Source organism: Caenorhabditis remanei, chromosome IV (genome assembly GCF_010183535.1).
Source record: "Caenorhabditis remanei strain PX506 chromosome IV, whole genome shotgun sequence".
NCBI lineage: Eukaryota > Metazoa > Nematoda > Chromadorea > Rhabditida > Rhabditidae > Caenorhabditis > Caenorhabditis remanei.
This window is the reverse complement of record NC_071331.1, coordinates 12,576,349-12,591,465: the sequence shown is the minus strand read 5'-3', so window position 1 is coordinate 12,591,465 and position 15,117 is coordinate 12,576,349. Positions and strand designations below refer to the sequence as shown.

The following is a 15,117-nucleotide window of genomic DNA, read 5'->3' as shown; positions in this document are numbered from 1 at the left end:
ATTTGTATTTTTTTCCACGTACCTCTGCTAGACTTGCACTACGTTTCGCATAAAGTTCTATACTGAAAATAACATATATGTGTGAAGAAGTACTGTAGAGATTTAAAGAATGTTTTTTCATAAATTAGCACTTCTTTATGAATTCCAAAAGAAATACATATCTGACAGTTAACTTGCTGTTCCAATGCTTTGACAAATATCAGATCACCATTCCGTCGGGATACTTCCTTTTTTTTTGAAAGCATAAATCATTGCAACATCTCATTAGTGTCTCTACAATTCGCTCCGCCTCCTCCTCTACTCTTTCGTTTTTTCAACTCCTCGTATTTCCGGAACAAGCATCTAATTTCTTTATTTTCACGTAAAATACATCAACAAGTGAATCCATTTTCTCATTTCTGTTCTACGTCCCCTCATTTCATTCATGTTTAATTCCCCTCTGTCCACCACCCAACCTAGATAAACTTCATTACTTCAAGACTCCGCCCCCATTCTTGTTTGTCTGGTGGTATTCGCTTTTTCTTTCGTTTTTTAAATGTTTTTCTCTCTCAATTTCAACTTTCAATGGTAATGAGTACAGAAGAAGAATACAGAATGCATCGAATTGCTATTTATTCAATTGTTCTTTTCTTTGAAGTTTTCGGATTATTTGGAAATGTTAATTTGATTGTTGTGTTACTGAGAAACAAGATGCTGCGGTCCAATTTTGGTAAGTTTTTTTGTTGTGAACAATTGTGATTTGTATAAAAATAAACTGAACTCTAAGCTAAAACGGTTTGATAATGAACTGTATAAAAATTAATTATCCAGTTCCAAGAGATACAGAAGTTCCGAAGGTGCTCATAAATTTTTATAGATGCAGTAATTTGCAGTTTTAAACGTATAAGCGTTGATAGATTTGTTGTCATATGTTTCCAGCAGCTTCATATATCAATTTTGCCAAACTAGTCTCTTGAGATTCCAGATACATAGATGTGAAAATAGTGAACAATTTCCTGGTAGTCTCAAGAGGTACTGTAGCTTCATTATCTTTTCCTTTATCCTAGTATTCAGATCGATTCAAACTTTATCGAAATACATATTCTGTTTTACAAGGTTCAAACATCTAAAAAATTCCAACATCAAAAGTCTGGATAAACTAGAAAATAAAACCTCTGCGACTCACTAATGATCTCAATTTCCAGGATGTATAATGCTCGCACTTGCGTTTTTCCACACTATCTGCTTAATCTTCGAGCTTATAAACATGGGATACGGTATTCTTGGTAAGCCTTTTGACGGTTATTGCTTATTGCAATTTAAATAATTTGCAGCCACATTCTTCTCTTACCGTATTTTCCGAAACGTTTGTTTTCACACCACGTTTCCAGTGATACTAGCGCATTGTCTGCAGACTGGAACTATTTGTATATTATCTCTGGATCTGTTTTTAGCAGTAGCCATACCATTCAAGTATAGGAACTTCAATTTGTCTTGGTATCTACCTTTCTTGTTTTTTCTACCAGTTTGCTATGCAATCGGAATAGCTACATCTGCAAAAATACTTCTTGATAATTCGGAAATTTTGGTAAGATTTTTTCCTGTTTCACTGTAGTTTCAATATCTTTTGTGTACTCTTCTGTTTTAATGGCATTGCAAAGACGGTAATTTATGAAGTTATTCAACTAATTTCAGATGTGCAATCCCCCCTCATCAATGGTTCCATCTGTCCGTGAATGTTGGTATGAGATAATGCTCACTTTCTCTTTTCTGACTGTTATATTTTATTCGGGTGCACTCGGATTATTATCCATTAAAAGTGAGTTAGTTTTATTGCAAAGTTCTCGACCAACAGGAAATTCAATTCTTTCAGTGCGTCGCAATTCATCAGACATTCGCCTGATTGAGAAAAAAGCACTGCGAACCCTGAAAGTTCTCATTGTTATCTTCCTGTTCACTCGATTCTTCTCCACGGGACTCGCCACGTTGGTATCTGTTCTGAAAGTGAATCCAGAGTATATTGCTCTTGTACATAATTACAACGTGAGTCATTATTGATATTTCAGTCTAGTAGAGAGACGTAGTAGACTGATACACGTGCGTGTTGCAAAGAAATGATTGACAAGTTGGATTAGTTTCAATTGAATTTGTCAGAGAATCAGGAAGACGAAAATATGATTTACGAGTTGTGAGTCTCATTGTGAGGGGGTTGAATAGGAAGTGATTAACACAGATCTTTCAATTTCCTATCTTTGATTTTCGAAGGTTCCAAAACAGGGTGCTTCCGTTAAACTAGATCTATTTACAGGTAATCCCAGCAATGGCTGCTTACTCTCAAAACGCCTACGTCTGCTTCTTCCGAAGTGAAGAATATCGTCGACTGCTCACTGAACAGATTTCAACTTACATGCCTTGTATTAAAGCAGTATTCCCAATCAAGTCAGCTGAACGGAGTACGAGTTTCAAACGAGGAGTCACTGTTGTTAAATTCTAGTCTGATTTGTTACAATTCTTGTGGAAATTATTTAGAAACGGGTTCAAATATTCTACTGTTTCATTGTTATGTCAATTACGTGTTTTGAATGAAGAATCAGTAACTTCATGTCACCAACAAGTTATATCAATTTTTCAGTATTCCCTCACTGCATAACGGAATGACATTTTTTGATTTCCGGAATCCGGAATCCGGAACCCGACTGAGATTTTACATTTTCCGGAACCGGAATCAAATTTTCGAAATCCGGAATCCGGAACCGGAATGACGAAAATACCCGGAATTCCGGAATTTCGGAATCAATCCGGAATTTGGAATGATTTTTCAAGGCCAAGTCATTTTTTCGAGTGTTTTTAATGATAAATAAGGTTTAAAACTACTTTTGAGGATCAAAACCGAAAACGAAGAATCCGGAATCCAGAACCGAAACTGGAATGTCAAAAAACCCGGAACTCCGGAATTTCGGAATCCGGAATCCGGATTCCGGACAACTATGCTGCATAAGCTTTTGGCTACAAGTTTAAGATACAGAATTAATGGGAATTATATGCGTCAGAGAAAACTAAAGAAGATTTGTAACGAATAAGTGGATAATATTGCACATTCTTTGAAGACGAGCTCATGAGTTTTACGATTACCCTGTTATTACAATATTAAAAATGAAGGTTTGTTAAATTCAAAATGCTTCTCAGTTTCTGACACAGAAATGTTTATTTCTGGGTCTATTTCTTATCAGAACCGCCGGAATCAGAAAAGATGTCACATTTTGGCCAGGATGAACGTTCAAAACTAAGAAAACATTTACGGGTTGGAACTGTCAGGCTGGGATTGCGAGAATGAGAGCAGATTGAGACGAATCGGGTAGCTACCCTTCAAGTTTTTTGGTTATTGCCAGTGGTTTCATCATCAGTAAAAAATCCAATTCGTAAGAGTTCTTATCGAAATGTTCATAGAACCATTTCAACAACACTGCCACGTAACAATTCTTCCCATGTTTCCCAATATTACCACCCATTTTCTGTTGCTTTTTCTCCCCTTTTACCCTCCAAAACTCCTTATCAAGCACCCTCTCAACCCCCACCTTCTCACACCTTTTTTCGACTACTCATCTCTTAAAAATTTGAGTTTTTCTCTCTGTACACCTCTGTTACCCAAGTGCTTTTATGTGTACATTTCAGTCTGAATTCTTCATTTTGTTGCTTCATTTTATTTGTGTGTATGTATGTACAGCTCTTTCTCTCCTTATTTCTTTTGCAGCCTTACCTCTCACTATCAGCCGAATAATCGACTTATCAGTTGATTGTTACGAGGCGTAGTGGTCGATTTCGAGCTTCGGTTTTTGATTGTATTTTCAATTTGTAGTTCCAAACTTTGTGTATTACTTTCAAATTATGAACTCGAATTTGCATAACTTGATTAAGTGTAAATTATAGGTAAAATGACTGAAAGAAGCAGACAAGCATACTCGGCAACGGTAGCCCAACCTATCCGAATCCCAAGAATTGCAATTGCTCCACCGTCTGCAACTCTCACTGGAACACATTATATCACTAGTGAGTATTTTGAGGGAGTTAAAATTTGAGTCATTGTGATTGGTGACTCACTTTTTAGGCGCTGGCTGCAATAGTTCCAGTCAAACAAAAAATGTTTTTGGATTTGTACTAATTTTATTTTTTTGTGGAGGTTTTCGAAATACGCAAAAGCGATGAACAATAAGAACAAAATCATTTCTGATCAGTATGAAATACATTTGATCACCTTCAGTTTTGAAATAGAGATCTACATCACTGGGATCTTCTTAAAACCTGAAACAAACTTTCAGCTCATGCTTCAACTCTCCCTCGAAGCAATGATGTTCTCACTTCACCAACATATATCACTGATCATCTTCCATCTCGTCGTTTATCGGAAATCGACAGTCCCTTTTACCTCCCAAATCTTTTATCGTCTACATCAGAGAGACCTCCAAGAGCACATCTTCCAATAAGTGGGTATTCAACTACTCCATTAAGAATTCGAACCGACGTGTCTAATCTTCCAAGATTCGTGGATACAGCCACTGATTACAACACAACAGCCAGAGATTATATAAGAGAACGAGCTATTACATCTGCTGATAATCGAGAAGATTTCATTCGATTCTCAGAATATCCAGCAACTGCAGAAGTCATTGGATTGCAACCCCCAAGAATGATCACTCCAAATGGAGGTCTCGAAACAACAAGTGTCAGATCAAACAATCCAATCATCCCAGAAACACCAGCTGACGTGGATCGTCTTGCTCTTTTCAATAATACTTCACTGGGATATCAGAGACTATGCTACTTCTTCTCAAGATATCCAGCTATTGCAATGACAATCATCTCCACATGGATGCTTTGGGGACGTGGATTGGGATTGAATTCAGTGAATTCAAATGAGAATGTATGCTATATTGTTTCATTCGTTGCTGGAGTTTTCATTCTTTCCAGTCAAGTTGTGTTGACAACAGCTCATGGAAATTCGTACAAAAAACAGTCGATTTTGGTGAGTAAACAATCAATTGAATTTTAGAAATTGTCGAGCCTAATATTGACATATAAATTCCAAGTCATGTTTCAAATTAAGGATGATTAGCTTCACAGTTAATTTTTATGTTGTTTGACCTATCCACGTTACAGTCAAACCTCTACCATCTCTCAAACACAATTGGAGTTCTCATCTCAATTACAGTCATTGTATTCGCTGCAATTTCCTACCAAAATGTGAACAGTGTCAAGTAAGTCTCGAGTCAATTGCCCTTCCTACAAATCATTTTCAGCCATGACACTGATCAGTGCACGTGGATGGATCCTTCACTGGGAGGACTTTTGGAATATTATTGTTTCACTCCAGACGAGAGAATCGCTTTCTTGTCAATTCTCTGTGGAGCCGCTGGGCTCATTATTATTGTTTTCACTTTCAGTGGTATCTATGGTTGTGTTGGTAAGGAAACCTCAATTTAACTGGCAATAGATTTTCGCGTCACGACCTAGTTTTTTGCTGTAAGCGCTATAGAGATGGATAATCTTTGCTGATTGTTTGAGAAGCTTCATAGAATTTCAGTGAACCATACAAACTTAAAGAGAACTTTGCAGGTCAATCATTGATGAAGAAGAAACGACAAGATGAGTTCAGAGAGTACGCCGCCGCGCACGAAAATGCCGCTTTCAGATTCTGAGAATGCAGAAAATCATTATGTTATTTATTATTTGGAAATTAATATATTGACGAGATACAAATTTTATCGTTTTCGAATAAAGATGTTTTTGATCGTAACTATGTCTTTGGTAGTTGTAGGTCTCTTGAAGTGTATTGAACTTCTCAATAGTTGATTTTTCCTTTCAGGAATTTTATTTTCTTTCTGTTTGATGATTACTGTAAGATCCACATATTTAACATGCAATGCTTGTTCAATGTATTGTTCAAAGTGTTGTGAATCAGAAAATGTTTTGAAATTCAATTCTGAAATATTCATTGAAATCAACTGGCTTAGTGTCAAATCGAATCAAAATGAGGTATTTCAATGATATAGAAAGTGAATTAGGGCAAAGAAGAGGAAACCATCACACATATCACAACTTGCGTATAAAGTTCATAAGTGTGGGCAAAATGGGATTTCGGGCGGTTTTGAGAGACGAGAAGGAGAGAGCATCGATAGGAGGTAATTTCAGTAGTTGAATTTGTCTGAAACAGTTTCAGACAAACCGAAAAAAGAAATGGGATCACAAGACGAAAACAACGCTAAAGACTGATCGAAATGGAGAGATTAGGTGAAATGGAGAGACCCTGACAGAGAGAAAAATGATGGGAAAGTGTGTGGAAGATGGTAGATCAAAAAGGGTGTGTCGGGATCATCGAATGCTCTGAATGGTTTGGAAATGATTGATTTGGGGGATAATATGAGGGGAGAAAACTGAGAAAATAATGAACAAGAAGGCAACAAATGAATATGAAAAGGGTACTTTCTAAGGAGAACTTTGAGACCGTAAGAAGTTTTTGAGGGGACAAAAAAAAAGGTTGACTTTCAAAGGAGCACAAAACATGGTATGATAACAAATGCCAATGTATTGCAAAATGAAAAAAGAGAGAAAAAAGGCAAAAAATGGGAAGAAAAGTGAATATCCTAAGTGATATATAAATACCCTAAATTTGTGAATGAGTTGTGACTTCTTGATAAGTTACTAACACAACGTCACTCTCAGCACGAGGAAACTGTTGATGGATTCGCTGAAGCGGGCCGTTTTGTCGTCTTTTGAATGTTTCCGGCCACTGAAATTTTTTGGTTTCAGTTTTGATTTTGGGAGATTTCTGTAATTATGAGAAGCGGTTTTAAGCGAGAATGGGAACATAAAATGGTGATAATGTAGAGCGTGAACTACTAATGCATCTCTGGTAATGGTGTTCAGATAGTCTACAAATTTGATGCTAAAAATTATTGGTGTTTAACTTTTACGGAAAGAAAACCGCTCAGCTGAAATTATTTATTTTACTGTGAGTCGAGTTTTGAAGCGATAAAAATCAATTCAATGATTGGGCAATTTTATCCTAATCTGTGCGAATGAAGACCTATGCATTTATGGAATTTGAATTAAAAGTAATAAAATTAGCAACTAAATTTTATAAAGCTAACGACTAGTAAACTCAGTGAAACAGAAAAACGGAAGTCCCTTTCAAATGTAAATCTCACCTTTTAGAGTGTGTCCATTATGCTGCTCCACCACATCCATCATTTCATCCTTCACATTATTCAACTGCTGCCCTTCCAGTATTCCTGAATGATTACCGGCAGCTGCAGCTGCTGAGAGCATTTGCAATGGGTTGTTCACATCGGCGTTTGCTAAAAAAGAAACGAACTCGATTTCCAAAACATTCATCAAAAAGAGTGTGCTCACCAAGAAGCGACAAAACACTGTCAAGATTTCCGCCATTCAGCTGAAATTGTTCTCCAGAGAGTGTGGCCGGATCGAAGTTCTGCATTTCCAAAAATGAGCTCAAAGCATTTGAATCAAACATTCTATGCTGCGAAATCTGAATTGACAAGGTTCTAGAAGGGAGCTCTTTTGAGTGAAGAGCATGTTTTTCAGGTGTATCAGTGTCAATTCAAAGTTCGCTTTTTTAGGTTTGTCGACCATATTCAAAGGTTAAAATATAGACTATCACATGATATAAAGGTTAGTTGAAAATGGAAGACAAGACTCACACTAGAGACTAATACAAAAGCGAACTCTAAAAAGCAACAAAAACCTTCTAAACATGCATAGAGAACAATCAGAAACTTACGTCTTCTGGAAGAGGCGTCTGCGGTTGACTTCTTGTAGCTGACGACCGATTAGGCCTCCTTCTATAGAATTCTGAATCATCGACAGTCCATACAGCTCCTTTCACGTTTTGTTCTACCCGTTGGAAGCATTTATGAAGGGATAGATTGTGTCGAACGGCATTCTGAAATCTGGATTCTTTGATCTCCGGAATTTTCGAAAATTGTTTAGTCTGTTTTTCTGTTCTGTTTTCTTGGAACTTCCAACCCCTAGTCCATGACTTTCGACCCCTTACTCTCTCCTTTCGAAAAAAAACCAGACAATAAAAAAACACTCCCTCGTTTATTTTTTTTGTTCACAAACGACCCTCATGGCCCCCCGGCGCCCCGTCCGTGTCTGTCTGTGCACACATACACGTCTGTCACTTGATGATGTTGAGTTGCACTTTTTTGCTTGTTCCTGGCGACCACACTCCTCTTTTTGTATGATCTTTTAGGATTGGATGGTGCCTCTCACTATCCAACGACGAAGAGAGAGAGAGAGAGAACACTCAGCTGATGGAAGGATGCATTCAGAGCGAGTCGGACGACGATGTTTTGTTGCATGCACTTTTTTCACTCTTATTGCCTCTAGCTAGGAAGCAACACAAGGATCATATGACCTCCGGCGACAGAATTGAAAGAGAGAGGAAATGAGAGAGAGAGAGCTCTGGGGACAAATGGATAGAAAGTTCAACTGAACTGATTTTCAGAAATAGAGTCTAATGTTTCATGGTGGAGACTTAGATGTCAATGTCGCAAGAACATATAATTGGTAGAAGTTATGGTATTTCTAACAACATCAAAAGAATTACGAACCTTCCACGTTGCGGCATTCCTTCGGAAATATGCAAAAGTCTCGGTGAACCACGTGTAGATTTCATTGAGTGTCAACTGGCAATCCGTGGATTCCATGATGGCTTGACGGATCAGTGAAGCATAAGTGTAAGGAGGTCGGACATCGTTAGCTCGGTAGAATTCTCTGAAAAAAACACTATGAAACGAACAAGAAAGTTCTCTCAATTGAATTGAAATTAAGAGCACGAAACCGAGATTTTTTAGTCTCAAAAAATAACTCACCGATTTTTTGCGATATCAGTGGCAATCGGCTGAACTGTTTTGTCTGATATCCGACTCCTTCTAGGCACAAATGACTTCGAATCTGGATTTGGAGATGTTTCTGTTGATGCTGAACTGGCTGCTCGTTGAAGAAGAATCGGTCCGCTTGATCCACTGGCTTGATGAGATGATGGTTGAGAGGATGTTGACAGCTGATGGTTGATGAAAGTTGGCATCGAACTGACGGAAGGTACTGTAGTCATCTGGTTCGAAGCTGCGGTAGAGGCGGCTACTGAAGCTGCGATGCTCAGGAGGGAGGATGCGGCTTCGGACGTCTGAAAATAGGATTATAAAAGTACTTCTGGTGGAGTTTGCTCAGTTTCTAGTTTTTTTGTGATCTGACTCATTCATTGACCCCTTCTCAATTGGATTCTCAATTTTTTGTATCTTTGGAAGTGATGATCAAGGAAAAAATGGAACAAAAACAAGAAGAAGCTTCTTCTTCTTCCTTCCATATATCCATGTTTTTTTCCTCTTCTTCCCCTTTCCATCTCATTTTTCCTCTTTTCCTACACGGTACGGTGGTGTCAACTGACTTTTTGTTGTAGTCAACTGACTGAATGGCCCAGTTTTTTGCCTTCTTATGTGTCTTCTTCAGCGATCAGAGATGAGTAAGGAAGGATTGCGCGGGAACCATTTGAGAATAGAATGGGAAGGAAAATGGGAACAAACAATAACAAAAACAACTGAGGAAGTGGGATTGATGTCATCAACTGGTTGTGTTTTTGTTGTTTTTGTTTTTTATTGTTCATTGAGGAAAATGACAAGATCTGGTTGAAGAGGAGAAGAGATGTAGCTGACTCATTTGAATAAAATGTTTAAGGACGAACGGAATGAGTCATTGGAAACGGTAAATCTCCTTTTATGAACTGTTTCAATCTTTCTTTATCCGGATGGTAAGAAGAGTAGGAAAGTGTACTTCTGATATGAAGAATTTAAAGTTTTTCAGACAGCGATTGAAATATGTGGAGTTCAACTTTCAATCTGTGACATCGTGTTATGGATAAATATAAAAATAGTATCTATTTCAGGAGACTCATGACATATTGAAGTTTCTAGAATACCTAACCGAGAAGATTTCAGAAATCTGTGAGTCCTAGCTTCTGACAACTTCACTCAAAATCTTCATAATTGGACTGTCACACTCAAAATTTATCGAGAAATCCCTGAACATTTTTAGATCTCAAAAAGTTTTTACTGTTGTTAACTTTTCAAAAAAGAAGACACAATTTCCTCAACTTCAATGGTCCAACTGGACGGTAAGCTTATGTTTCTTTTTTTCTATCCCCAAAGTCATGGTTTCCGTTTTCCAGTTTTTCTTGTTATCCAATTTTCCCTGCATATTGTTTCAATTAGTTTGTTCTCTTCCTCATCCACTATTCTCTCTATTCAGTTGCAAAGTGTTTTGTTTGCTATCCAAAAATAAATGGGAGGAGTCAAGGAGAAGATGAAGAAGCAAACGAAAAGATGCGCTCTTTTCTCGAGGCGAAAATTGTTTATCAACACAAAATAAGCAGCAGCATCTTCTTCTCCTTCCCATCCGTCCTTTTTCCGTGTGTATTTGTGTGACCACAAAATAAACATACACAACATATTTCGCTTTCCCTCATATACTCATTGTTCTCGAAATCCATATCACATGGAGGGGAAGAGGCGAAAAAGTTTGTCATCATCATCATAAGAGATGAGAGAATTTGAATAGACGCAGAGACTGAGAAAACAAAAACGTAGTAAATAAACAAACAAGCCACGCGAGATGAAAGGGTGTCTGGGATGAAGAGACACTAAAAGTGCACGTTTCTATTAGTGTTTGATCTATGTATAAGCAGCTGGGAGGAGGAGAAAAGGTGCTTACTGAAATAAGCAACGGAAGTGAAGGCTAATTTGATTTCAGGCGGATTTCCGGACTGATATTCATCATTGCGTGGGAATTCATGCCGTGAATGTGATTCTGATTTTCATTAGCAATGGAAAAAGAAAAATTGAACCTATTATACAAAACTTTCCGAGATATACTTTCTCAGTAAAACAGTAAACTCTTCTGAATTCTGATGTGGCCGCTTGAGAATTGGAATTCTAGAAGGCCAAGACTACGGTATCCAAATAATATTCCATATTTTCTGACAGCTCCCTATCCCAACTCTCTATAAAATTTGTTCCCTATTCCAAAATTTTTAGAAAAGGACGTCCTACTGGTGGTTAGGGCTGCGACGTCCTTTATGTTTATCTGCACTATCGATTCGACATGTAAACAAACACGCACACACAACCAAATAGCAAATGGAGAAGAGAGAGAGAGAGAGCGTATTTCAACAAATACTCTGTAAATAGACAAACACATCGAAAACGAAAAGAGACTTCCCATCTCGTTCCACGTTGTCTATCAAGAGTGTTGTGCAATCCTAGAAGGACTATGAATTGTGTAATAGGATAGAGCATTCATAGAAAAGAAACACCATGGATACGAAAGAGAAGAGGAAGAAGGAGGTGACAGTGAGCAAATAAGTAAATAACATGTGATTCTGAGCCCATTATGTTTCAGAGAACAACTTTCGAAATCGTCAATATGTACTACTTCTTAGAAGAAAGTATGGGAGAGGATTTCGAAATGCATTTATGAAATCTTTCAGGAAAGTTTGAATTATAAAGTCGATATGAGTTAATGCATTTTTCTGAGCTAGACTGAAAATAGCGAAGGAAGAATTTTTATTAGGTTCAAAGAGTTTCAACTGCTTATTTAAACTAATAGGTAAAAACTAACATTTAGGAAACAGTAATTTTTGATTTTAACAGTAACTTTTTTGACGTAACCGACATCTACACAGTTTTAAAGAATTCGAAACCTTTTTTACTATACGAATTTTCTCAAAAAAGTTTTCACTCAAAATGTTCGAAAACTCCAAATATGAAATACTCACGGGGGAAACTTGTGATATCTGTTGTGTCACTTGCTGTTGTTGTTGTTGTTGCTGATGGGCGGGTTGAATCGAAAACGCAGCTCCTTCTACTTTCGGAGACCTCATCGGACTTTGTGGATCTATTTTTCCAAGGCTTGGAGTCGTCGTATCGGGAGATGGCTTCATTCGTAAATGCTGCATCATCCCTTGCAGACGATTTCTTTCCACTGACAACTTGTGCTCCAGACTCTCCACTTTTTCGATCTGCGTTCGCATTTCTTCGTTTGTTCTGTAATTGTGTAGATTTTTTAAATGTTGGTCAAACAATTAATAATACGATAGATATGTGTATATTCTTCAAATCTAATTGAAACTGTAATCAAAGACTCACCTTTCACAACATGGATGTTCCTGTTGTAAATGAGCAATCAGAGCCATCACCGAATCACACGGCTGATCACAATTCGGCCATGCACACATACTATGTTGCCATAATGCATGTTGGGGAGTTGTGATCGCTTGTGGTATTGCAGTTGACAATGGAAGTGACATCGACGACGCCAGATCCAGTGCGGATGGAAGTTGAGGGATCAACATCTGCCCCAGAAACATTTGCTGTATCAGTCGTGTCGTATCAGCAGATGCTAGTGACGTGGCATTGGTGGAGGAGTTGGTAGCCGCCAGATGAGAAAGGGAGGGAGTGGTGGCTGATTGGGTGAGGGTGGGTTGTTGGGGACGCATCTGAAATAAGAGAGGAGATGAACAAAATGAGTTTCTCAAAAATATGTGAAAAAGTAGGAAGTTTGAAACAGAATGTTTTCATGAGGTACCGTGTCTGTTGATTCAGTTTTTGGTATTTTATAATGTTGATGGATTGTTGATGTCATGTGATTCTTCTTCTTCTCTGTGTACCTAGTTGCATTTAGGTTATCATTTTGTGAGTTTGAAGAGTTTTCACTGTTTCTTTAAATCTTCTCAAGGCTCATCAAATTTTATAATTCACAATAACTCACAATTCTCTCCTGCAATGCCAACAGAAGTAAATTATCGTTGAGGGGATTTCCAGTATCTAATGATACTGGTAATTGGGATGAATTCCCTCCACCGATCGTTGAATGTGAAAATGATGATGAGGGAGCCTGAGTCGGTCGAGGCAATGATTCAGAGGTGATCATCGACGACGGCGCCAGGACGTTATTTAGCGTCGTGGTGCTCTGGCGATGTTGATCGTCCTGTAATGAATTCATGGATCAGTTTCACAAAAATCATCAAGTTCAGGAGGATATAAAGTGGGAGGAGTTTCAGGACCAAAAGGCTCATAGGGGAGTCAAAGAGAGAGTGAAAAAAACGAGAAAGTGCAAACGAATTAGAGGATTTCTGGTGGCGCGGAAACCGGGGCGAAAAACGTTAAACCCTCTCTAGAAAACCAAAAACAAAACATAATCAACATATACATCCAATCTCTTTTTTTATTCACATGTGATTCCGATTTACGTAAATTGACCCAATAAATATGAAATCATTGTGTGTGTGAGTGTTTGAAGGGATAAAAAGTGTAGAATTTTTCAAAATCAGAAGAAGAAAAAATCAAAGACGTAGACAAATGTACTTGCACTTTTAAACAAAGCCAGGAGGAAAAATTTGGAAATTTGGGAATTTTAATGAACGGCGAACCTAGATACGACAGAATTTGAGAATAGTATGAAACCGTATCCTTCTTGAGAATGAAAAACGAATTTGAAGTTTTGAAATCCGAAAACTAGAAAAAAACTTTGTAAAAGCAACTAAACATCTGATCTAGACGGAAGGTGGTCCTCTCTGAGAAGGACCTTCTTCTTCTCTTTTTTCTCTTTTTCATCTTTTCTCTTCGCCCGCCCCAACTATTCTCCGTCTCTTCTTCTCGCCTCAACACTCTTTTGTTTGTCAACACCGGTGTTGGTTTGGTTGGTTCGATTGGTTGTTTGGGCCTTGTCTCTGCGTCTCTTCATCTCACACACTATTTCTCTCAAATCTCGAGATGAGGTCGTCGGATATGTCTATGCAATCGTCCTCAACCAACCTCACCACCTCCGCAACAAAAGCAGCACAAACTGTTGCATGTACAGTCTCAATGAGAGCGCTGTGCCCATATTTGTTATTTGGAAGATGGAGAGAGAGAGGATATCGGATAATAGGAAGAGGGAGATGTAGAGGTTATTTGTATTTGTTTGCCACGTCATTTTATTTGTTTAGGAAGAGGTCAATCGGCATGAAACGAAGGAGGAGAAGTCGAAGAAGTACTAATGAACAGTGGCACAGATGGTAAATGGGATTACGAAATGAGTCTAGGGTGAGAAAGTACACAAGAGAAGTGATGGGTAGAAAGACTGAAAGGTACAGAAAAGTGGGGAAAAAGTACAGAAACTGATCTGGATCGAAAGTACCTGGAACAGTATGATAAGAAATGTTTACCTGACTGAGTGGAACAGTTTTTAATGACTCAAACTTTTTAAACACAAAGAATTACCGACTACCTAACAATATACGTAAACAGCTAATGATACATTACAGGTCCCCATATTTATAGTTCAGGTACACACATTCAAACATCGTAGCCAACTTCTTAATTGAAATGATACATGTCGCACCCAGAGGATCATACATTATTTGCACCAAGAATTAATTCAAAATTTATCATTTCAGGATGTTTTTCTAATCTCTTCAACATTCCAAAACCATCATCACCTCCTCCTTGGTTCCACCCCCCAAACAAACATTTTTTTCTCTCTTTGATTCAAAAATGAGCAATGAGGGGATTAGCCAAAGAAAAAGAGATCAAGTCACTACGAGTCATAGGAGATCGGCAACCAGCGAGTAGCAAAAAAAAACAAGGCATTTCTTTAGTAAACATATTTACATCGTTATGTCATTCAATGTCACTTTGTCTCAATTCTTCCAAAAAAAAATATTGTCAAAACGGAAAAAGACAACAAAAATGGCCGTTCGGATGTTTTGAATAAGTGGTATTTTTGCGCACTTTTGGCCTCATCACCCACGGAAAAAGAAACAGAAAACAGGCGGGCGATTGAAAAAAAAGAAAGGCCAGTAGGGTTGAGGTAGATGGAGGCGGGTCTGTACTCTAGTGCACACACACTTTTGCGCGTCGTTGTCTTCGATGGAAGGATGGGATTCGACTATGTGATGCACCAGTTAGCAGCCTCTTTTCTAAATACACACACTGTGTTTTCGGTTTTTCGGTCGAGAAGAAGGAAAGGTTGTGATCATATTGAACCCAAAACTATGTTGCCTGGTTGGAAGAGACAGACTTTGCA

At 38.0% G+C, this 15,117-nt stretch overlaps 3 protein-coding genes across 3 annotated transcripts; 2 read left to right on the top strand and 1 right to left on the bottom strand.

Annotated features, from left to right (window-relative positions):
- Positions 1-564: 564 nt before the first annotated feature.
- GCK72_013571 (uncharacterized protein) lies at positions 565-2,473 on the top strand (the record flags this gene model as incomplete). Its single annotated transcript, XM_053729896.1, has 6 exons — positions 565-709; positions 1,185-1,265; positions 1,434-1,567; positions 1,675-1,798; positions 1,853-2,022; positions 2,288-2,473. 6 exons carry the CDS (start codon positions 565-567, stop codon positions 2,471-2,473), a joined length of 840 nt encoding a protein of 279 aa, XP_053584668.1.
- A 1,438-nt stretch (positions 2,474-3,911) lies between these two features.
- GCK72_013570 (uncharacterized protein) lies at positions 3,912-5,672 on the top strand (the record flags this gene model as incomplete). The annotated part of the gene is made up of 5 exons (XM_003101343.2): positions 3,912-4,026; positions 4,296-4,999; positions 5,134-5,231; positions 5,274-5,437; positions 5,590-5,672. The coding sequence occupies 5 exons, from the start codon at positions 3,912-3,914 to the stop codon at positions 5,670-5,672; spliced, it is 1,164 nt and encodes a 387-aa protein (XP_003101391.2).
- Positions 5,673-6,692: 1,020 nt separating this feature from the next.
- Positions 6,693-14,445, bottom strand: GCK72_013569 (uncharacterized protein; the record flags this gene model as incomplete). Its single annotated transcript, XM_053729895.1, has 10 exons — positions 6,693-6,763; positions 7,182-7,331; positions 7,387-7,522; positions 7,775-7,936; positions 8,610-8,772; positions 8,871-9,184; positions 11,828-12,095; positions 12,198-12,547; positions 12,820-13,038; positions 14,386-14,445. 10 exons carry the CDS (start codon positions 14,443-14,445, stop codon positions 6,693-6,695), a joined length of 1,893 nt encoding a protein of 630 aa, XP_053584667.1.
- Between the last annotated feature and the right edge of the window lie 672 nt (positions 14,446-15,117).